The 23349-nt window shown below is 41.9% G+C and overlaps 1 protein-coding gene and 1 pseudogene across 1 annotated transcript in view; one reads left to right on the top strand and one right to left on the bottom strand.

The window, feature by feature from the left end:
* PEMT (phosphatidylethanolamine N-methyltransferase) overlaps positions 1-23349 on the top strand; it is an 89523-nt gene that overhangs the window by 46894 nt on the left and 19280 nt on the right. Inside the window, exon 3 of the mRNA XM_043981980.1 lies at positions 13059-13170. Within this exon, the coding sequence (XP_043837915.1) occupies positions 13059-13170 (112 nt within the window). The remainder of the gene's footprint in view (positions 1-13058; positions 13171-23349) is intronic.
* On the bottom strand, positions 5144-6769 carry LOC122740121 (annotated as a pseudogene).

The following is a 23349-nucleotide window of genomic DNA, read 5'->3' as shown; positions in this document are numbered from 1 at the left end:
TGCTTACTGCCTCAGGGAGAAAGGGAGGGGAGAGGGAGGGATAGAATTTGAAGCTCAAAACATTAAATAAAAATGTTTGTTTTTTTTAAGTCCCACAGCAATCAAGCAAGCATTTATGTACTGTGTGCCAGGCCTAAAGAATACCAATGATTAAATTAATGTTTATTAACATTATAAATAGGAAGTCATGTGGTCAGACTTATGCTTTAGGAAAATCACTTTGATAGGCGAGCAGATTGGAATAGGGGAAAGAAAAATGAAGCAAGGAGACCAGCAGTTTGAAAGAGAGGGGATAAGGCCCTGAGCTGGAGTGGTGTTGGTTGGTGTATGTTGATAGGATATTATACACATGTATGTATGTATGTGTATATATGTATATGTCTGTGCATATAAAGAGAGGAGAGAGACAGAGAAAGAATGTTGTGGAGGTACAAAGATGAAGACAAAGGCTTATAGTCTTCTGAAAAGCCTTATATAGATCCAGAAGAGAGTCAAAAGAACAACATCGAAGTGATGAAATTGACCATATCCTCATAGTTAAGAAACAATTGATTATTGAAGTAGGAATTCATTTCTTAATTGGTTTTCTGTATGCAGTCAGACAAGAGAAAAAATAAAAATCAATACCAAATTAGAAGTAAGGAGAAGATGAGAAGACGACGTGCAACAGTTCCCAGCCCAATTTATTTTAACAAGCTATTGACTCTTAAAACTGGGAAGTTGGGACTTTAATTTTCACCATGTCTTAAAGTAGGTCATGATGTAAATTAGTCACACTACAAGTACAAGGCCAAAAGAGCACAGAAACCACCTCAACCAGCAAACACTTGATTATTTTGCTAGATTGGCATGTCACCATTCTGCATAGCAGCAGAGAAGAGCGTTGGTTTAGAGTCGGAGCTCACTTACAGAACATTCTAGATAAAGATGGAGGAAGACTCTAAGCAGCAGTAGAACCTTACAAAACAATGGGAAGTAATAGAAGGGAAAACAAACCTGATGAATGTTTGGCATGAGACCTAAACAAGTCGTATCATTTCAAGATTTCATTGGAAAGAAGGTAACAAATAGATGCATAACAAATGATTCTGTAACAGCTTGTCCTCTTTACTGATAAGCTACCTTCAGCTGCCACATTTGGACTCTGACATCACAGTACCTGATGCAATGGCCCTGAAGATAAGATGGGGAAGAGCAGATAGACTTAGCCAAATATACAGGGGAGGGAGGTGGGGAGAAATTCCTGCTGAAAATATCTGAGAGAGGCTGATACCAAAATAATGGAGAAATACTGTATCAACACCAAATAAAGCTAGTGACATCAGCAACTACACGTAACCTGACTTTCTCAATACCAGAAAATCTTTATGAGAATGCTCTGTTGAGGACATCCTGGATGAAAGTACGACCGGGAAACAGGTAGTTTTTCACAGATTTTCTGCAGGGAATATGTCTTTACGGTGACATAATTGATCAATGTGAAGTGTAAGAAATGAAAGATCCTTCTCTTTATTAGTTGTTGTTAAGTCATTTTTCAGTCGTGTCCAACTCATTTGGGGTTTTCATGGCAAAGGTACTGGATTGGAGGAGCAGTAGATAAAGCACTGGCCCTGGATTCAGGAGGACCTGAATTCAAATCCGGCCTCAGACACTTGAGACTTACTAGCTGTGTGACCCTGGGCAAGTCACTTAACCCCAATTGTTTCACACACACACACACACACACACACACACACAGAGAAAATACTGGATTGGTTTGCCATTTCCTACTGAAGCTCATTTTACAGATGAGGAAACTAAAGCAAACAGAGTTTAGTGATTTGCCCAGGGTCACACAGCAAGGAAGTGTCTGAGGCCAGATTTGAACAGGTGAATCTCATTCCTGACTCCAGACCCAGTGTTCTCTATCCACTGTGACACCTAGCTGTGTCTATTGGTGCATTACATAAAAGCATTTGGATAGAACAAAATCTATCTTTTCCTCGAATAAATCGTTTTTCATGTTGTATTAGGATCAAAAGTAGGAGATAAAAAGCCCACAGGTGTGTTGCTCACCCCAAACCCAGGTCAGGAACTTGTAGAGCTCAGAGCAGGAGGGCAGCTGTTAGTCTTTGCTCTGAATCAGAACAATTTGTGAACTCTGCAAGTTTGCAGGTTCCCAGCCTAAACTATCCCTGAGATCCCAAAATAATGCAAAAATAATAAAAAAGTAGATTGAGAGCCAGCCTTAGAGTCAGATAAACCTTAGGCGCAAATCCCATTGTGACATATACTGGATGTGTGACCCTGGGCGAATCACTTTAACTTCTCATTGCTTAGATAAGGTGCTGACCTCCATTGTAGAGGAAATTCCTTAATGGGAATGCTCTGAACCATGAAACCACAGGTTCACTCCCTATTCTTATCCATAGCCTATGTTAAGATCATACAATATTCCGTAATAAATCCAATCACAAGCATAGCTTTGTTTCTATAGCATGACTGTAGTGATGGTGAATTAGGCCTCCCACCTTGTGGCAAAAAATGCAAAATGATGTCAATGTATTGATGTGGTTGGCACCCCCCAACCCATTTTAATATTTTACAAACACCGACTATATACATTGTTGAACAGGAAAAGATTACACATAAAAGTAAGAATCTCTGTTATGTAGACCTTGCTTTTCTCTTTAATTATATAATAAATTCATCAAAGCTGTCCTGTTTGTCTGTGATTCCTTCTGGCCTTTTTTCTGTTGTTTTCTCACTTGAGGAATGTGGGGGCATAGGGTCGAATTTCTATTACTATCCCCCTCCTCCCACCTCTTATCCTACTGAAAAGGGAAAAAAAACCACAATCCCTGTAATATATACATAGTCAAAAAAATAATTCCCTACGTTGGCCATGTCCAAAAATATGTCTATACTTTGCCTTGAGTCTACGATTTCTATGTCAGGAGGGAGGTAGCATATGCTTCATCATTACTCAGGAATTATGGCTGGTTATTATATTGATGAGAATTCCTAAATCTCTTGAAATTGTTTTGCTTTTGCTTTTCTTTTTTTTAATTGTTCTTCTTTACATTGTTGTTGTATAATAGCTTCACTCTTTATTAGTTCATACAAGTCTTCCCAGGTTTCTCCAAAACCACATCCTTCTTCATTTCTTATAGCAAATACTATTCCATCCCATTCATATACATAATTTGTTCAGCCATTCTCCAGTTAGTGGAAATCCCCTCAGTCTCCAATTTGCCGCCACAAAAAGCTCCTCTAGATGTTTTTGTATGTTCTTACTTAGAGTTTATTTTGCTTAGGACGAATCCCTCCCTTAATGGGGAGTGTTTTGGAGTCATTCTCTTCTTCTGGGGTTATGGGGTTTTTTGTGGGGGGGGGGTTGTGGAGTTTTTTTGTTTGTTTTTTTTTGTGGGACAATGGGGGTTAAGTGACTTGCCCAGGGTCACACAGCTAGTAACTGTCAAGTGTCTAAGGCCAAATTTGAACTCAGGTCCTCCTGAATCCAGGGCTGGTGCTTTATCCACTGCGCCACCTAGCTGCCCCTCTCCTTTCATTTATAATATCATTTGAAAACTCTTACTTCATTTATTCCATGCATTTTAGCTATCTTTATGGCCAAGCAGTGTTCTTCTTTGAGATTTTACTTGTAGATGATACAGAGTTATTTTCTTCTCCTGGTGTGTGTCTTGGGCATATTTGGCTTCATTATAATTCTTTATCATCCAAAAAAAAAAAAAAGTGAGCCACACTGCTACTCCTACCAGCACATAGCAGTTAGGAGCCTGGGGCTGTGTTCCCCCTAGAACTTTTCCATGGGTCCCAGTTCAAGAAATGTTAACATTAAGTACACATGATAGCAGCTTCTCATGAAGAGTCCTCATTCCAGGCAGAATGAGTTTCTTTGTGGGTTCACACTTTCCACAAAATGAGCGTTCTTTTTCTAGCCTTTAGAGATGAAATTTAAAAAACGCCAAAAAACACCACCACCTTCATCTCATTTTCTTGCATTTGCATAGCAGACCCTTTTTGAGCAAAGGGATAATCAGTTCCTAGAGTCTTGAAAGTTCAGATTCTTCTTGAAACTCCAAGTTCCCTCTTACTTAATTTGCATTACAATCAGCATAATTCATTTTTATTTTCATGAAAGGAAGAACAGCAGGTCAAATTGGTCCGTGATATTATTTTTCTAAATGCTCTTGAGTCAGAGGAAGTAAGACACAGGCTGGGGTTTAGCAAGTAAGATTGTAGGGCAGAGCCAAATTCACAATGGGCAGTGTTTAGAGGACTAGAAGATTTTTGTTCAGAAGTGTGCATAGTACCACACAGTTGAAAAGAGAGTCAAGTACAAGACTGGATTTAATCTAAGTGGACTCTGGATGAAAGACTGTTGTAGCTCCAGGATTCTTTTATCCAGATGCCAACAGAAACAAAAGCATCATCTGTAGAGAGGCTGGCTGCACTGATGGAATGCTTGGAAAACCCCAAGAAACAGACCCCTGAAACAAAACTGACATTTGCTGGCATTAAGAAAGGGAGAAAAAAAAAAGAAAGAGAAAAGAAAGCGAGAAAAAGAGACTTGCTTAGATATCTCAAAGAAAGCTACCAGTGAATAATAATTATCTCCTGCCTTCTTTATTACAAAAAGATGTCTCTTGCGATGAGATTTTCTTTTATTTTACATGTACTATAACTCTATCCTATTTAAACTGGTTTCATCAACCAGAGAACTTGAATCACAAGTGGCTCTTTAAAAATGTTGTTCACGATTTTCTCAGAATACAGATTGAAGCATCTTTTTTTCCCTTTCTTTGTTTTCTTTGCCATTTGGGGGAGGGAAGGGTGAACATGGCTTATATGGAAATATTTTTTACATGGTTTCATATGTATAATGGGTATCATATTTCTTGCCTTCTCGGTGAGTGGGAGAGGAAATGGAGGAAAAGAGAAAACTTAAAATAAAAATAAAATTAATGCAAAAAGAAATTTGTTCAGAAGTCCTAAAAAAAGGAATTGTGTAGATTAGGTAAGATTGTGTTTAAATTAATATGATTGTTTTCAGTCTTTTGGTCATAATTGTAGGCACATTTTAATTTTTCTTTTGAAGGATTTTATTAAGCTTGGTATTTCATCGAGTTGATCAAGTCCATTTTTTTTTTATTGCACATCACTCCTTTATTATAATGAACAACAAAAGGGGGGGAGGGGCAGGGTTAGTACAGTTATGCTCAAACTGATGAGGACCCAGGTGCTTGGACATGAGGTGGAAGGCAATGGGATGAGACACATTTCAACATAAACTAGGGGCATTTCACTGCCACTGAACAGAGCAGGGGCTATAAAACACACAGTGGGATGTATTCAGCCACCCCTTAGAAATCAAGGGACTCACTCCCTTCCCTGATAATCACCAAGTGGGACAAGTTAATTTCAAAAGCCACTAACAACCAGTCTAGAAGGGTCTTTTGTGAAAGCAAATGCAAAAGTAAACATTAGGACATGATCCCAACCTCCCAAATCCATTTTTCTTGGGTTAGGGAGGAAACATCCAAACAAGACTTTCATGATTCATTAAATGACCACCTGGGTTATGGGCAGCTTCCTACGACAGCCCCGGAGAGGGCCGCCCTACTGGCAGGACTGGCTCATAGGAATAACTGGAACAATTGCTTCTTTCAACTCCCCACATTGGTCACTTCTTACTATGTCCCCATCCCTAACCCCTAACCAGGCCCTTATTGGGCCAAACCACCCAGGAGGCATTCTGACTAATGTGGCTGAGGGCAGGGGCAACAGGAGAAAAAGGAATTGGTCTGAAATAGGAAGAAATGAGAAAAGGAACCATCGGTCCCCACCTGCGGCTATGTGTTGTGATCCCTAAGGCGATGGTCAGTGTGTGGAGCAGGCAGGGGAGAGATGTGGAGACAGTGAGAAGGGAAGGACCTGGCTACTGCTGGCGCGGGCTGGCAGCCTGCTTTCACTTCTTGGCCTTGCCTTGGGCTGCCACAGCCTCCATGGCTTTGCGCACAGTCTCTTCATCCCCAAGGAACTGCATGGGCTTGATGGGTTTCAGATTCTTGTCCAACTCATACACGATGGGAATGCCAGTGGGCAGATTGAGCTCCATGATTGCTTCTTCAGACAGACCCTCAAGATGTTTGACAATCCCTCGAAGACTATTGCCATGGGCTGCAATCAGAACACGTTTTCCTTCCTTGATCTGGGGGACGATTTCCTCATTCCAGAAGGGTAGAGCCCGGGCAATAGTGTCTTTGAGGCTCTCACAGGAGGGCAGTTGATCCTCAGTAAGATCTGCATAGCGACGATCCTTGCTGATGTTGCTGTAGAAGGGGTGGTCGGGCTCCATTGGAGGTGGTGGGATGTCATAGGATCGGCGCCAAATCTTCACCTGGGCCTCACCATGCTTAGCAGCTGTCTCAGCTTTGTTGAGGCCTGTCAGACCTCCATAGTGCCGCTCTTTGAGGCGTCAAGTTCTCACTACAGGCAACCACATCTGGTCAATGGCATCCAGTACTGTCCAAAGGGTCCGAATTGCTCTCTTCTGGACAGAGGTGAAGCAGATATCAAATTCATAGCCAGCATCTCGCAGCGCTTGGCCGCCGCGCTTGGCTTCCTCGTGCCCGGCGGGGCTCAGGTCTGCGTCGTACCAGCCGCTAAAGCGGTTCTCCAGGTTCCAGGCGCTCTCTCCATGCCGGATCAGCACCAGCTTATAGGCGGCCATGGCGGGGCAGAGGCTTGGGGAATCAGGCAAAGAAGAGACCCGATCAAGTCCATTTTTAAAAAACAAAGATAGTTGTTTCCATTTTTCAATATCTTAGAAGGATTTTTCTTAATATTTATTCTGGCATCATGAAAATTTATTAAATAATAGGAATTGCCTGCATAATCGTTTTGTATGCCTTTAACTTGGAGTGTATTTTGAATAAAATAAGTTACTCCTAGTGTGCAAAATCCTCTTGGCTAATCAGTGTACCTCAAGCTATCCAAAGGCAAGTGCTAAAGGAGATCCATTGAATTAAAATAAAAGCAGGGGTGGGAGGGACTGGGGGTGGGTGGACAGGGGCTCAGCTAGGTGGTGCAGTGAATAAAGCACCGGCCCTGGATTCAGGAGGACCTGAGTTCAAATCTGACCTCAGACACTTGACACTTACTAGCTGTGTGACCCTGGGCAAGTCACTTAACCTCCATTGCCCTGCCAAAAAAAATTTTTTTTTAAATAAAATAAAAGCAGGCTTTTCCACCTTAAATTCTCTAATTTTACATATGCTCAACAGCCTTATAATAAGTCTTCAATTAAAATATTGTTTTTCAATTATTGAAAGACCTTTCATTCTGACTATTGTAACAGTCCTGAGTAAAGAAAATCATCACATTTTATAGTGTGATCTTCAAATGTCAAATGTTAACATATTGTAATTAAGGTACATATATTATAAATATAGCTGTCTTTTGAAATAACTGGTTTAAACTAAATTGTACCTTAGGATAGCCTTCAAAAATCTATTAAAATTATGTTTTGTATGACTGCTCGTGTATAATATATCAAATTGCTTGCCTTTTCATTGAAGGGAGAAGGGAGGAAGGAACAGATGAAAGAATCTGAAACTCAAAATTTGAAAAAACAAATATTAAATTTTCTTTTTATGTGTAATTGGATAATAAAATATTTGAAAAAATCTATTAAATGTAAGGGTAACAGACATGTTACATATTATGTGAATCATAGGCCTATTACTAACTTAAATATAGCTGAGACAGCTAGTTGGTGCTGTAGATAAGAGATGGCCTTGAAGTTAAGAAGACCTGAGTTCAAATTCAGCATTAGATTCTTTACTCACTGTGTCACCCAGGATAAGTCAGTTAAATTCTGTCTCCCTTGGTTTCCTCATCTGTAAAATGAAGATGCTAATAGCACCTACTTCCCAGGGTTATTGGGGTTTTTTTAAGTATTTTTCCCAGTTACATGAGAAAACAATTTTTAACATGTTTGTTTGTTTTTTCAGGGCAATGAGGGTTAAGTGGCTTGCCCAGGGTCACACAGCTAGTAAATGTTAAGTATCTGAGGCCGGATTTTGAACTCAGGTCCTCCTGAATCCAGGGCCGGTGTTTATTCTCTAAGTTCCAAATTCTCTCCCTCCCTTCCCCACTTCCTGAGATGGTAAATATGTGAAGTCATATAAAACATATGTCCATATTAGTTATGTTGTGAAAGAAAACACAGACCAAAACAAAACAAACAAACAAAAAAAGAAAGTGAAAACAGTATGCTTCAGTCTGTATTCAGACACTATCAGTTCTTTCCCTGGAGGTCAATAGCATTTTTCATCGTGAGTTCTTTGGAATTGTCTTGGATCATTGTATTGCTGAGAAGAGCTAAGTCATTCACAGTTGATCATCATGCTGTATTACTCTGAATGTGTACAGTTTTCTCCTGGTTCTGCTCCCTTCACTTTGCTTCGATCATGTAAGTTTTTCCAGGTTTTTCTGAAATCCACCTAGATTCAAGGAAACCTGAGTTCATATCCAGCCTCAGACACTTAACTAGCTCTGTGACTCCAGACAAATCACTTAACAATTGCCTGTGTCAGTTTCTTCATCTGTAAAATGGGAATAGTAATGGCGCACATGCGGGCACACACACAACACCCTACACATCTCCACAGAGAGTCCATAGTCATGCAACCGTGTGAGTGGTCTAAACATTGACAGGCTTTCACCACCAGATGAAGTACTCTGGCAAAGTGTGTTTTCTCTGTGCTCTGGGAGAACTTGTGGGGGCAGAAAAACCTCTACCTGCCAGTCCAGAACAGTCCAGAACATATTTAACTTGAAGGAGAAAATGACTTCTCAAATGATGGAAATATTCCCCCAGAATCCATTTATTAAAAAAAAAAAACAACACCCACCCATGTGTGACTCAGGTTTAGTTCTCATCTAGAAAAATCATAAAACTTAATAACACTTAACAATACATTGTTGGCTCAAAAAACCCCAACTCCTTTTTTCCCCCCCACATATTAAACATCCGCTCCACCACCTAGCTGCCCTCCAACTCCTTTTTAAAAGGCCACCTCAGGGTAGCTAGGTGGCACAGTGGAGAAAGCACCGGCCCTGGATTCAGGAGGACTTGAGTTCAAATCCGGCCTCAGACACTTGACCCTTACTAGCTGTGTGACCCTGGGCAAGTCACTTAACCCTTATTGCTCTGCAAAGAAACAAAAACAAACAAACAAAAAAAAGGCCACCTTTTTTCCTAGAAAGGCTGCTCAGTGACAGAATGTACCTTGCTCAAGTACACTTTGGGGAGAATTTTTAACTAAAGGGATAGAGGAGAATGTAGGAGATAAACTACATAAAGTTGAAATACTTTTATACAAATAAAATCAGTGCAGCTAGAATTTGAAAAGAAGCAATAAATTGGGAAAGATCATTGCAGGAGACATTTCTGATAAAGGTCTAATAATCCAAGATGTATTGGGTATTGATACAAATCTCTAAGAACAAGAGCCACATTCCCTAATACATAAGGGATTAAATGATATGAACAGCAATTTTCAAAAGAACAAATGCTACGAACCATATGAAAAAATGTCCCTGAAACACTACTAATAAAAGAAATGCAAATTAAAACTGAGGCTTCACCTCACACTACGTTGGTAGCACTGAGTGGAGAGAAAGGGACCAAACCAATCCAAAAGATGTAGTGGAGGACAAGACTTGGCAAGTGAATAAAATATATAGGTCAAGGAACAGTGAGAAGTAGGGTTTACACTGAGATTGTGAACATGTGTAGCTGACTGGTGGTACCTTCCCCAGAGGGAAGTTTGAGAGAGGAGTGGGTTTTCAGGAAAAGGTAATAATAAGTTCTGTTTCAAACATATTGAGTTTGAGATGTGCCCAGGAGATCCAATTTGAAATATCCAGCAGGCAGTTGGTGATGTGGTACTGAAGTTCAAGGGAACAGACAGAGGTGTGATGTGGATTATGAGCCAGCAAAAGAAATGAGAAGGAGCCATTGGACAGGTAGAAGGAGAACCAGAAGAGTGAAGTATTAACCAAATCCCAGAGAGGAGAAAGGATATAGAAGGAGAAGGTGGTCAACAGCATCATCTGCAGCAAAAAGGTCATGATGACTGAGAAAATACCATCAGAGAAGTTAGAGATTGGGTTGTTGTTTGTCCTTTTTTTTTTTTTTTTTGGTGAGGCAATTGGGGTTAAGTGACTTGCCTAGGGTCACACAGCTAGTGTCTGAGGCCGGATTTGAACTCAGGTACTCCTGAATCCAGGGCCAGTGCTCTATTCACTGTGCCACCTAGCTGCCCCTGTCCTTCATTTTTGAAGAGGACCATGACATTTGGAGGTGATGTCATGACTTGTAGTAAATTGGATTTAAGTGAGGAAGGACTGTGCAAGGTCACCAACCTCATTCTTTCCTCCAGAGCCATATGCGTCCAATGGCAAGATATAAATCAGGATGATTAGAGATGGCCCTGGATTGCTTTTTAAATAATAAACATTTTTATTTAGAGTTTTGAGTTCCAATTTTTATCCCTCTTTACCTCCCTCCCATCCCCCCTCTCTGAGGTGGTAAGCAATCAGATATGGGTTATACATGTGCAATTATGTAAAACATTGCCATATTAATCATTTTGTACAAGAAAATAAAAGAACAAATAATGAAAGAAAGTGAAAAATAGCATGCTTCAGTCTGTGTTCAGTCAATATCAGTTCTTTCTTTGAAGGTAGATAGTATGTTTCATCAGTAGTCCTTTGGGACTGTCTTGGATCGTTGTATTGCTGAGAATAGTTAAGTCTTTCACAGTTCTTCATCAAACAATACTGCTGTCTCTGTGCAAAATGTTCTCTTGGTTCTGCTCTCTTCACTATACATCAGTTCATACAAGTCTTTCCAGGCCTTCCCAAAATCATCTTGCTTGTCATTTCTGTACAATAATGCACAATAATATTCCATTACCATAATATACCACAGCTTGTTTAGCCATTCCCCATTGATGGGAGTTCCTTTGATTTCCAATTCTTAGCCACCACAAAAAGAGCTGCTATAAATATTTTTGTACAAATAGGTCTTTTTCTCTTTTTGGGGATGTCTTTGGGATATAAACCTAGAAGTAGTATTGCTGGATCAAAGTGTATGAACATTTCTATAGCCCTTTGGGCATAGTACCCTGGATTTTGTTTTTTGTTTTTTTTTGGTGAGGCAATTGGGGTTAAGTGATTTGCCCAGGGTCACACAGCTAGCAAGTGTCAAGTGTCTGAGGCTGGATTTGAACTCAGGTCCTCCTGAATCCAGGGCCAGTGCTCTATCCACTGTGCCACCTAGCTGCCCCCCTAGATTTTTTTAAAAGGCAATTGGAGTTAAATGACTTGCCATGGGTCACACAGCTAATAAGTGTCTGAGGGTGAGATCTGAACCCAGGTCTTCCCATCTTAAGGACCAGTGCCCTATCCACTGTACCACTTAGCTGCCCCAAGAGATCAGGTAAGGAAGCGAAGACAGTTGAGTACAGATGATGTTCTAAGACTGACTGAAAAGGAGACAGGATATAGGAGGATTGCTTGAAGGGAAAGCAGGCTCAAGTTTTTAAAATGAGGAATACCTGGACACCTTTGACGTCAATATGAAAGGAGCCAGTGGATCAGGAGAGTATAAAGATACTAAGTGGAGAGTGGGGTCAAAATGATGAATGGAATAATTCTCTATAGGAGATGGGAAGGGGTACTGTGGGGACTGTTAGAAAATCAGTTAGGGAATCCCATGTAGCAGTAAGGAGCCAGTTGAGTTTAATTTATAGTTGACCCTCAGCTTGGTCATGTGGCTTTCTTCATTGGGTTTTAGAAGTCTGTGAGTAGGAGCAGCTGGGTGGCGCAGTGGATAAAACACCGGCCCTGGATTCAGGAGTACCTGAGTTCAAATCCGGCCTTAGACACTTGACACTTACTAGCTGTGTGACCCTGGGCAAGTCACTTAACCCCCATTGTCCCGCAAAAAAAAAAAAAAAAGTCTGTGAGTAGAAACAGACACGTCAGGTGGTGGGGGTAACCCAGGATTGTGCTTACCACAACAGCAACAAGTAGTTCAATAAATGTATTGTTGACCTGGTCAAATGTAGGCTCAACAGAATGCAAAAGGGATAGGGACTGGGGTGGATAGGGATAATAGGATAGAGAGAAGTAGCAGGAAAAAGGGGTTTGTTTCCACCTCAGCAGATGGTAACTTTGAATTTCAGGAATAAATAAATTAAAAAGAGCAGGAGTTCAGAGTTTGCCTGCTGTAGAGAATGATCAGAGCCTTTCCTCTCCAAGGTCCATGCATGGAGTCAGTGTGAATGATGCTTACTTCAAATTCTGGTGAGGTATTGGCAGCAGAAGGTGCTGTCCCACTGTCAGAGGCAGTTAATGGGTTTTTGAGTCCTCAGGACACATTCAGTGAAAGCTCTGCAGCCTCACACCACTTGGTGAATGAGGCACACCCAAAAGACAACCTGCACCTGGGGCAAACACTGATTTCCCAATCTCTGAGTCATTGGCAGTGCAGACCTTGAAGTGTCTTTGGCAACCCTCTGCTCAGGATCTTGGATGAATGGGAGTCTCTTTCAGCACAGACCCTTTTCTGAGGTCAGAATGAGAAGCTGTGTGTCCTGATCTATGGTCCTGGCCTCTTTTTACTGCATCAATCAAGGTGAACTGTTGGATTGTTTGTTTTGAGGTCATTTGTTTTTAATTCGGTAGAGAGAAATGATCCACTCTGCTTATGTAAAAGTCATCTTCCCTGTCTCCAAATCCATGCATCTTTTCATCCTGCTCAGTGAGGACACATGTTGCTCTGCTATTATTAAACTTGGACACATGCCCTTCAGTGATGCTGGAAACTCCTTCTGGAGGGCAGATGTCTTCTACAGCTTGCTCTTTTCCAACTCTCCTTGTCCTTCCTCAGTAGCTAGCAAGTGTCAGGCATGTAGTAGACTGTAATAAGTATTTGTTGAATGAATGAATGACCTTCCTGGTCCTATTTTTGTCCATAGGTGATTACTTTGGAATCTTGAAGGAAGCAAGAGTGACAAAGTTTCCATTTAGTGTCTTGGACAATCCCATGTACTGGGGGAGCACAGCCAACTACCTTGGGTGGTCAATCATGTAAGTATTAGTCAATATTTAGAAGTCTCATTTTAATTATGATCCTATTCATCTTACTATAAGCTATCAAATTCTGTTATTAATAATGTCATTTAGGGGGCAGCTAGATGGCGAGGTGGTTAAAGCACAAGCCCTGGATTCAGGAGTACCGGAGTTCAAATCCGGCCTCAGACACTTGACACTTACTAGCTGTGTGACCCTGGGCAAGTCACTTAACCCCCATTACCTAAAAAAAAAAAAGTCATTTAAAATCTATTGTTAATGTTATTAGTAATCTCTAACTAATGAAAATGTCCTCATTTATTATTATCAGTAATTATCAGTTATTGTGCCTAAACAGTTCATGAAACATAGTAGGTGTTTAGCAAATGCTTGTTGATTGATTGATTGATTAACAGTAATCTCCTTAAGGGAAGAAAACGTGATTTATTTAGAATTTGAAACCTAAGGCAGACCTTAAAGGACACATTCTAATCCTGTTGTTTTACAAATGCGAAAATTGAGATCCAGAGAAAGGACATGACTTGCCTAGGGTCACATAGTTAGTAATAATAGAGAAGGTATTAAACTCAAGTATGTAATAATCTATTGTTATTTCCTGAAGAACCTCATGTTTCTTAGTTCTTCTACAATATATAGCCAAGTGTCTTCACAGGGAGATAGATGCTCAATAAATATTTGTTGTTTGATCTCAGCTACATGAAATCCGTCATGATATTTTTATCTTTTTAAGAGGGAATCTGGGGGCAGCTAGGTGGCACAGTGGATAGAGCACCGGCCCTGGAGTCAGGAGTACCTGAGTTCAAATCCGGCCTCAGACACTTGACACTTACTAGCTGTGTGACCCTGGGCAAGTCACTTAACCCCAATTGCCTCACTAAAAAAAAAAAAAAGAGGGAATCTTGGGGGACAGCTCGGTGGTGCAGTGGATAAAGCACTGGCCCTGGATTCAGGAGAACCTGAGTTCAAATCTGATCTCAGACACTTGACACTTACTAGCTGTGTGACCCTGGGCAAGTCACTTAACCCCCATTGCCGCATAAAAAAAATTTTTTAATTTTTAAATAAAATAAAGAGGGAATCTTGGGCAGCTAGGTAGTGTAGTGGAGCAAGCACTAGCCCTGGAATCAAGAGGACCTGAGTTCAAATTCAGTCTCAGACATTTACTAGGTTTGTGACCCTGGACAAGTCACATAACCCTGTTTGCTTTCTCCCCCCCTCCCCCCCAAAAAAAAAATTAAGAGGAAATTCCCTGATAAATGCTGGAGTGGTAGACAGCTAATCAGATCTCATGTTACCCTACACGGGAAGTCCCTAGGGTGCTGACAGTAAGCATTATTGTACAGAGGTGGGGAAGGGGGTTTTATAGGCAGGTTCATAATTTTTCCCATAGTGGAAAAAAAAATCAGCAACTGGTTAATCACTTTGAGTGTCAGAGTGTTCCCAAGGACAGGACCGTGCATCAGGGGACCTGGTTCAGTGACATTAGGCAAATTGCTTTGGGACTCCCTTTCCTCCCCTAGAAGATGAGGAAGATGATACAGAAAATCTCTTCAGGCCTCTTTCATCTGTGCTTTTCTGATTTTTCTCTTGACCAAGGAGGACAGTGTTGACTCTTGGCTGGGCAGGTGTGGACTCAGTTGATGGTAGCTGACATTTATATGGTGGTTTATATATCTGATGTCATTTGAGCCTTACGACAAGCCTATTTAAACTATAGGTATTATTTTACCTATGAGGAGACTGAGGCCCAGAGAGTTGACATGACTTAGTAATCCATCCAGAGGCAGATTCTTTTTTTTTTTTTTTAGTGAGGCAATTGGGGTTAAGTGACTTGCCTAGGGTCACACAGCTAGTACGTGTCAAGTGTCTGAGGCTGGATTTGAACTCAGGCCCTCCTGACTCCAGGGCCGGTGCTCTATCCACTGTGCCACCTAGCTGCCCCCAGAGGCAGATTCTTGGCCCAGGTTTTCCTGACTCCATGTCTAGCCGTCTGCCTCTTATGCCAAATTGCCCCATGCTCCAGAGGTCTTTCATTTGCCTGATAGCAGGTGCTTAATAATGCATGTTAATTGATTAATTCCTTTGTTCAGACACTCTGCTCAGTCAGAAGAGGCCTGGGTCCTTCAGGCACCTAGCAGCCCCTGATACACTTATTTATGGGGCTTTTGCTCTATCCTAGATCCTGAGTGTATTTAGGAGATGGCTAATGACCCCCATAAAATCATCTCAACTATAACACAGCAGCTTAGGTTTTAGCAACAAGCCTCAGTCATTAGGCTGAAGACACTGAGGGAGCTTGGGAGAACTGAGAAAGAAAACAGACTCCAGCCCATGACATCTGGGATTCTGGCAGCCTCCAGGAAAAGAAAGCCAAGAATTTGTGTGAAAGAATATTTTCGGGGCAGCTAGGTGGCACAGTGGATAGAGCACCGGCCCTGGAGTCAGGAGTACCTGAGTTCAAATCCGGCCTCAGACACTTAACACTTACTAGCTGTATGACCCTGGGCAAGTCACTTAACCCTAATTGCCTCACTTAAAAAAAAAGCATTAAAAAAATAATATTTTCACATATTGGAAGCTGAGTCTACATATTCAGGGAGAAGAAAAAATTATGGCTATCGTAAGATGTGTTCTGAGCTACTCCCCGCTCAGTGAGAGTAAGTAAACCTTCCTGCAGAAGCCAGGAAGCTTTTTTCAGTGTTAATAGGAGAAAAAATCCTCATGGGGCCCTTGGAGAGTATAACTTTCTACCAGCCAGGGAGTGCTTAAGGAACCTCGATCCCCAGGTGAGCTGCTAAGTAAGCCTTAGGGACTCTCAGGAGAATGATTTGTATTTACTGTTCTGTAAGAGACACCCAGAACAGCTACTGTCATGAAGCTATAGTGAGAAGGGGGGGGGGGGGGAAGGATTGATTGTGGCCTGTCTGGGAGCCCATTAAAGGCAATGTCTCACGAGGGCCCCACATTGCTGACCAAGCAGGACCACTCATAAATCTTCATTGAAGGCCATCTGTCTCAGCCCCCAGTGGCCTTCCTCTGCATGGCTTCAGAGAGAAAGTACGGGTAGAAAGTAGGAGGAATTGTCATGGATTTTATTGAGACATAAAGAACACGCAGAGAAAGTGACCTGTGTTATATAAGCTAAGGACCTGAGGAAGGAGAGGATGCCGAGGGGAATGGTGGGAGTCACTGGAAGGAAGCTTGCCGCACTTCAACATTTCTCCGGGTTTTAGTCTCAGACTCCTGAGAAAGCCAGGGTCATTTACTTTCCCTCCAGTTTCAGGTCTCAGTTTCCTCATCTTATATAACAGGAATAAAACTAGAAGTGGCTGATCCTCTCATGACCCTTAGATAGATGCAGAAAAGCCCATGTTCTCACCCTTCCATTGGATGTGAACAAGTTGGAGTAAGATGCCCCATCAGAAAGGGATGTGGAAAGTTAGAATACCTCTATCTTTCAGACACTGAACAAAACTGGAGCAAAATTATAAGCTAGAAACTTGTAGTGAAGTAGACTACTAATATGCTAGAATCCAAAAAGTATTGTTGATTTTTAATTAAACCCCAGACTGAACCAGTTTGTTTTTTCAATTTACTTCTTTTCCTCCTGCTCCCAAGGAATTTAGTGAACTAGTTTAAATTAAGTTCAGGGGACGAAAATAATGTAAAACCCTTTTCCTCCAGTGAGAAGCAATGTGTAGTGGATAAGTGATTCAGCTTGGAAGCCAGGGAGACCTGGGTTTAAGTCTCACTTCTGATGCATACTGGCTCTGTGACCCTGAGCAAGTCACTTGACCTCTTAAGTGTTGTAGGCCAGTGGTGTCAAACTCAAATAGAAGGGGATCCCTGCCATCCTGATTATTTTTTTTTTTTTTTTGGTGAGGCAATTGGGGTTAAGTGATTTACCCAGGGTATCACAGCTAGTAAGTGCCAAGTGTCTGAGGCCGGATTGTTTTTTCTTTCTTTCTTTCTTTTTTTTTTTTTTGGCGAGGCAATTGGGGTTAAGTGACTTGCCCAGGGTCACACAGCTAGTAAGTGTCAAGTGTCTGAGGCTGGATTTGAACTCAGGTCCTCCTGACTCCAGGGCCAGTGCTCTATCAACTGCGCCACCTAGCTGCCCCATCCTGATTACATTTTTTTTTTTGTGGGGTTTTTGGTTTTTGTTTTTTGTTTTTTTTGCGGGACAACGGGGGTTAAGTGACTTGCCCAGGGTCACACAACTAGTAAGTGTCAAGTGTCTGAGGCCGGATTTGAACTCAGGTACTCCTGAATCCAGGGCCAGCGCTTTAACCACTGCGCCATCTAGCTGCCCCCATATTGATTACATTTTAACCTGGTTCTGACTACACTGCCAGTACTATAATGTGCAGAGAAGCCATTGACATTCATAGGTAGAGTTCACAGCAGTGAAATCACAAATATAGTCCTCATCTCTTTCTTCCAATCCCATTGCACTTCAAATGGAAAATAGATATTAAAATTAAAATACTAGGGGGCAGCTGGGTGGCGCAGTGGATAGAGCACCGGCCCTGGATTCAGGAGGACCTGAGTTCAAATCCAGCCTCAGACCCTTGACACTTACTAGCTGTGTGACCCTGGGCAAGTCACTTAACCCCAACTACCTCACTAAAACAAACAAACAAAAAATTTAAATACTAGAACTAGAAAGGGCCTCAGAAATCTCGGTCAGCCATTCATTTTACAGATGAGAAAACGAGGCCCTAGAATAATGAAATAGCTTCCTAAGGTCAAATGGTTAGTTGGGAGTTGATCTAGGTTAAGAATTCAGCATTCTTGCCTCCCTGCCACAAGGATTGTTCCCCAGACTACAATAGAACTAATCTTTGAATCGATTTGTGCGTCTGATATAGTATATACAACTGGTCCCACTGGTTTTCAGGACCCCTTAAAAACAAAGAAGACTGATCACAGGACTTTTAGTCAAGAGACTGAAGTCCCTACATGCCTCCCAAAGTACCTTATAACTTTGGTTATACTAGAGATCTTTATTAAAATTCCTTCCCTCTTCACCCCAACCCCTTAGAATCCCTCTCTCTTCAAGATAGCTCAATCACCACTTTCTGTGCGAAGCCTTTCCTAATTTCTCCCAACCACTAGATACGGATATAGATGGATGGCTGGCTGAATGGATGGATGGATGGATGGATGGGTGGGTAAGTGGGTGGGTGGGTGGATGGATGGATGATTGGTAGATAGATGATAGATACAGATAGATATCACACACAAACACACATTTACATCTATACATGCACATGTGTGTGGTATAGCTCCCTAACTACCTTGTATTTATATGTACATTTATTCTGTATATGCTTATAAGTTTACTTATAGGGATTGTTTCATTCCTTGTATTTTTATCCCCAGAGTGCTGCCCAGTGCCTCTCAGGTAATGGGTTCTTAATAAATGCGTAAAAAAGGAAAATTGGGGCAGCTAGGTGGCGCAGTGGATAGAGCACAGGCCCTGGAGTCAGGAGTACCTGAGTTCAAATCCAGCCTCAGACGCTTGACACTTACTAGCTGTGTGACCCTGGGCAAGTCACTTAACCCCCATTGCCTCACCAAAAAACAAACAAACAAAAAGAAAAACAAAAATGGAAAATCCTCCTACTAATTTAGAGCTGTTATTAGAAGTCAGAGAGAGGCTCCCTTTGGATACTTTGAGATTCTTGGAAGAAAGGTGAACCCAAGGCATTTATTATGTGATTGTCTAGGATCAAGGGAATGCTGGGGACCATTACCCTGGTGCTGTTCTATTGAGATCCAAAGAGTATAGTACAGTGCCACCAGTCACAAAGCCAGTGAAAGTCAATAGCAACTCACGCGCCTATAAAATGTTCTGATTCTCACATTTAAAACAAAACAAGACAAAAACCACCACTTGTACCCATATTCCTGGGAAAGGAGTGCCAACAAATACTGTTGTTGTGAAGTACCTATTAGGCACTGGCAATACAAAACAGGCCCCATCATCAAAGAACTAGGGGGTCAATATGTGCTTATAAGTGTACACAAAACATGAAAAATAAATAGAAGGTTAATTTTGGCAGGGTGGTCCTAGAGCCTGGTAGGTGCGGGGTGGGGCAGGGATGTAGGAGGGAGGTCAGGAAAGGCCTCATATAGCTGAACTGAAAGAAACATGGGATTCTGAGAAGCAAAGGTGAGAAGAGGATGAAATAGTTTGTGCAAAGACATGGATTAAGAAAGAAAAGACCACCAAGAAGTACACCAAACTACAAGCTACTACCCATCCCAGAAAATTACATGCAGTTTACGGCATTTGGCTTCAAGGGAGACAGAACTAAAGAAGAAATAGAAATGGTCAAGGGGGTGGGTGTTTCCATGTGAAGAAAAACAAAGAAAAGGCCCTATTCAGACTGGAAATAGAAAGGAGATATGATTAAGAAATCTTGCAGTAGGGCTTTGAGAACTGACTGACATTCTGAAATTTATAGGTCAGAGGAACAAGCATTCTCTCTCCACCTTAAGAAGAGATTTGGATTAATAGGGTCTTTGAACTGGGAGATGGACTTGAATCACACTGAGGAGATTTTTTAAACTCCAGTTTAAAAACAAAAACAAAAACACAAAATCTGCAAGAGGGCATCTGCCCAGTTTGCTGTAGAAGAAATTCCTCTTTGGATAAGAGGTTGGACCAGATGACTTGTAAAGTCCCTTCCAAGATTCTTTGATTAAATAAAAGAATGTAGTGTTGTGCAATTGTAAGCGATTATTATAGAAAAGAACCTTGTTTGTATGGAGCCCCCCCTCTATTCTCTGACACATACCTGTGTACAGTGTAATGGGGGAAGGGAAAGTGAGAAGTAGGGCAAGGGACAGCCCCAGTAAAGAGCTACTACTGACATCATTGTCTCCAGAAGATGATTGATTGGCTCTCCACACATGAACAGGTCCTCATCTTATTTTCTGCCTTACCTGTGAATGCAGGAACAATGTCTTATTTTTCCCTGTAACCCTCCCCTAATACAGTGCCCGGGGATTTAGTAAATATTTGTTCATTCAAATTGTGAATTACCCGGTCACCTACCCAAAACACCATCCCTGAATGACATGCAAAATCATGTTAGAACTGCCCTTGTGGGGCAGCTAGGTGGTGCAATGGATAGAGCACTGACCCTGGAGTCAGGAGTACCTGAGTTCAAATCCGGCCTCAGACACTTGACACTTACTAGCCGTGTGACCCTGGGCAAGTCACTTAACCCCATTTGCCTCTCTCTCTCTCTCTCTCTCTCTCTCTCACACACACACACACACACACACACACACACACACACACACACACACACACACACAAAAAGAACTGCCCTTGACCACCTCTGTCGTCTCCAGAATTGGCTTTAGTTTAAAAACCTGACAAAGCCACCATATAAGAGAATATTCTCCTGGTCCTTTCCTCATCACTGACCTAAAAGGGAGTTCTTGAGAGATGAAACAATTGTGTACCAGCTCCAGGATAGAGCTTGTATTACAAGACTGTGGTGCCCTTGGGACCAGTGCCAAAACTAAGCAGATATCGAGAGTTTCCACTGATTACAGCCTGTTGACTTTAATACTGGCAGTCTGGAGCCCTCCCTCCCTCGATTCATCCAAAACCATTAGCCCATTAACTGTTAACCTGTAAGAACCAGATTATTCCAGCCTGAGAATCAGAAGGTAACTATAGAAATAAATTGGGGAAACAGCATGACAACAGCTATTTTAGAAACAGGAAGCAGATGGGGCTATATGACTCCTCTGCCTTTGTCACCAAGAAGTTCTTCTTTTTCATTAGCCTTAGAAGTCAAAAGTCAGTCTTGTCCATCAAAAATAGTTTGAATGAAGAGACAGTAGGATTTTCATTTTGATCTGCGCTCAGCCAGGCATGTGGGCCCTTCTGCTTAGATAGATGATGAAGAGCCTGTCATTTCCCTGCCCTCTCCTGTAACAAGGGCAGAGTCAAATGCATAGTGGCAATTTTTGGGTGGGAGAGAAGAGTCCCAGAGAGCTCCTGAGACCTTAACAGCACATTCTTATTTAGCCAAAAAATCCCAACTTGGAGCATAATGCCCCAAGAGACACAGGTGAGGAGAGTGCAGCAAATTCTTCACAACCCAGAGGCTAATGAAGTTTCTGGGCATCAGATCCTTGGGCTATATGGAAAATTCAAGAATGGATGGGGGGGGGGGCCCCCGGCGGCTAATTGGCCCTGGAGTCAGGAGGACCTGAATTCAAATCCAGCCTCAGACACTTGACACTTACTAGCTGTGTGATCCTGGGCAAGTCACTTAACCCCCATTGCCCTGCAAAAACAAAACAAAACAAAACAAAAAAAGAATGGATAGCCACTTCTACTATTAGTACCACCATGGTGCATAGGGAACTCTCATATGCATTCATGTCACTTCCTCTAAGAGGAAGTTTGCTAGATTTGGAGATTAAGGAGACTTGGATAGTAGGATGGTTCAATGGAAAGACGTCTGATTTAGGAGTCAGAGGGCCTACCTCTAAATCCTTCCTCTGTGTGACTTTGCTAAGTAACTAAACCTCTCTGGGTCTTGATGACCTCATCTGTAAAATGAGAAGGTGGGAGTAGATGTCTCTAAGGACCCTTCCAGCTCTTAATCTGTGTTCCTATGGCCCAATGATCAATGGACACCAAAGTTCATAATAATAACGGTATATTAGAATTTCCATATAATAAACTACTATTGGGGGCGGCTAGGTGGCGCAGTGGATAAAGCACCGGCCCTGGATTCAGAAGTACCTGAGTTCAAATCTGGCCTCAGACACTTGACACTTACTAGCTGTGTGACCCTGGGCAAGTCACTTAACCCCCATTGCCCCACAAAAAAAAAAATAATAATAATAATAAACTACTACCAGTCAGAATTCTGCTTAAGATGGATCTGTCTCCCATGCCCATGGGCTTAATTCCTACAGTTTTAATAGGTCCTTGTTAAGAGGCAGTTTCCTTCCCCCTATATAAGGTGGTCCTGTAGTAAGAATCCTGAAAAGGCATTATAGGAAGATTCCATCAGAGGACTGATGGGGTGTCACATGAAATGACCCCAAGCTAGGTAGGGCCAGGCAGGCCCAATGGCATGTCCAGGTTTGAACTAAGGCCTTCATTATAAGTTTTCTCCTAAACATAAGGCATAAGGCATGCACAAGCACCTAGATGGGGCCTGGCAGTCCCAAAGGACAGTCATTGGATTGTGACGCTCATGGAGAATACAGTTGATTTGAATCTCCACTATGAACTACCAAAATTTGGTCGCTGGCCATTTACTTGATTAGCCTTTTTGTTTCTCTCCAATTAGACTGTAAGTGTCCTAGCACAAGGATACCTTGCCCTTCTCATTTATCAATGCCCCTTCCTTAATACCCAATACAGGGTTCCCATGGTTTCTTTATACAGGGAGTATGTGATATAAGGTAGTGACAGGTTTGGGGATGGGAATTTCTAAACAACTTTGTCAAGGATCCAACTCTCCCTACATACCTCTTCCAGCTCCTAGTACCAATCTCCCTACTACCCCCCCCCCAGCATCATAAAATATTAGTTCCAAAAGGCATTTCATCAATTTTTCTGTCTAACTTCCTCATTTACTGCATGAGATATGACTTGGTCAAGGGAAAATAACAGTTTAATATCAGAGACAACTCTAGAAAAACCCGGGTCCCCTGACTTCCAGTCCAGTACTCTATCCACTAAACATCTGTGAAGGCCTTGAAAATGGGAACTGGAGGTTTTCATTAACCCAGTTTGTTACCCAGGCATGATTATATCAGCCAAACTAGAAAAACATCTCCAGGAACTAGAGGGGAAGGTACAGTGGGGTATTGTTTTCCAAAAGAGCTATTTGAATTCATACTGATTAGATGCGGGCTAGGTTTGGCACCAGAAAAACCAAGAGAACTCTCTCCAGAACTCTACACTAAGGCACCGATGCTATTCTACTTCAATAAAGGGAACTGCTCCAAATTAAATCATACATCTGAAACACCCTCCTCCCCCCCCCCCCCAAATTAGCCATCCAGATCAGTGCTGGAAAGGCAGCCAAATCATAGAACTGGAGAGCCACAGAATGCCGGTGCTGGAAAGGGCCTTAAAGATGAAATCATCAGCTACAACCCTCTTTTCTTAGAGAAGTCCTG

This window comes from Dromiciops gliroides, chromosome 1 (genome assembly GCF_019393635.1).
Source record: "Dromiciops gliroides isolate mDroGli1 chromosome 1, mDroGli1.pri, whole genome shotgun sequence".
Lineage (NCBI taxonomy): Eukaryota > Metazoa > Chordata > Mammalia > Microbiotheria > Microbiotheriidae > Dromiciops > Dromiciops gliroides.
This window is presented reverse-complemented; position numbering and strand designations above follow the sequence as displayed.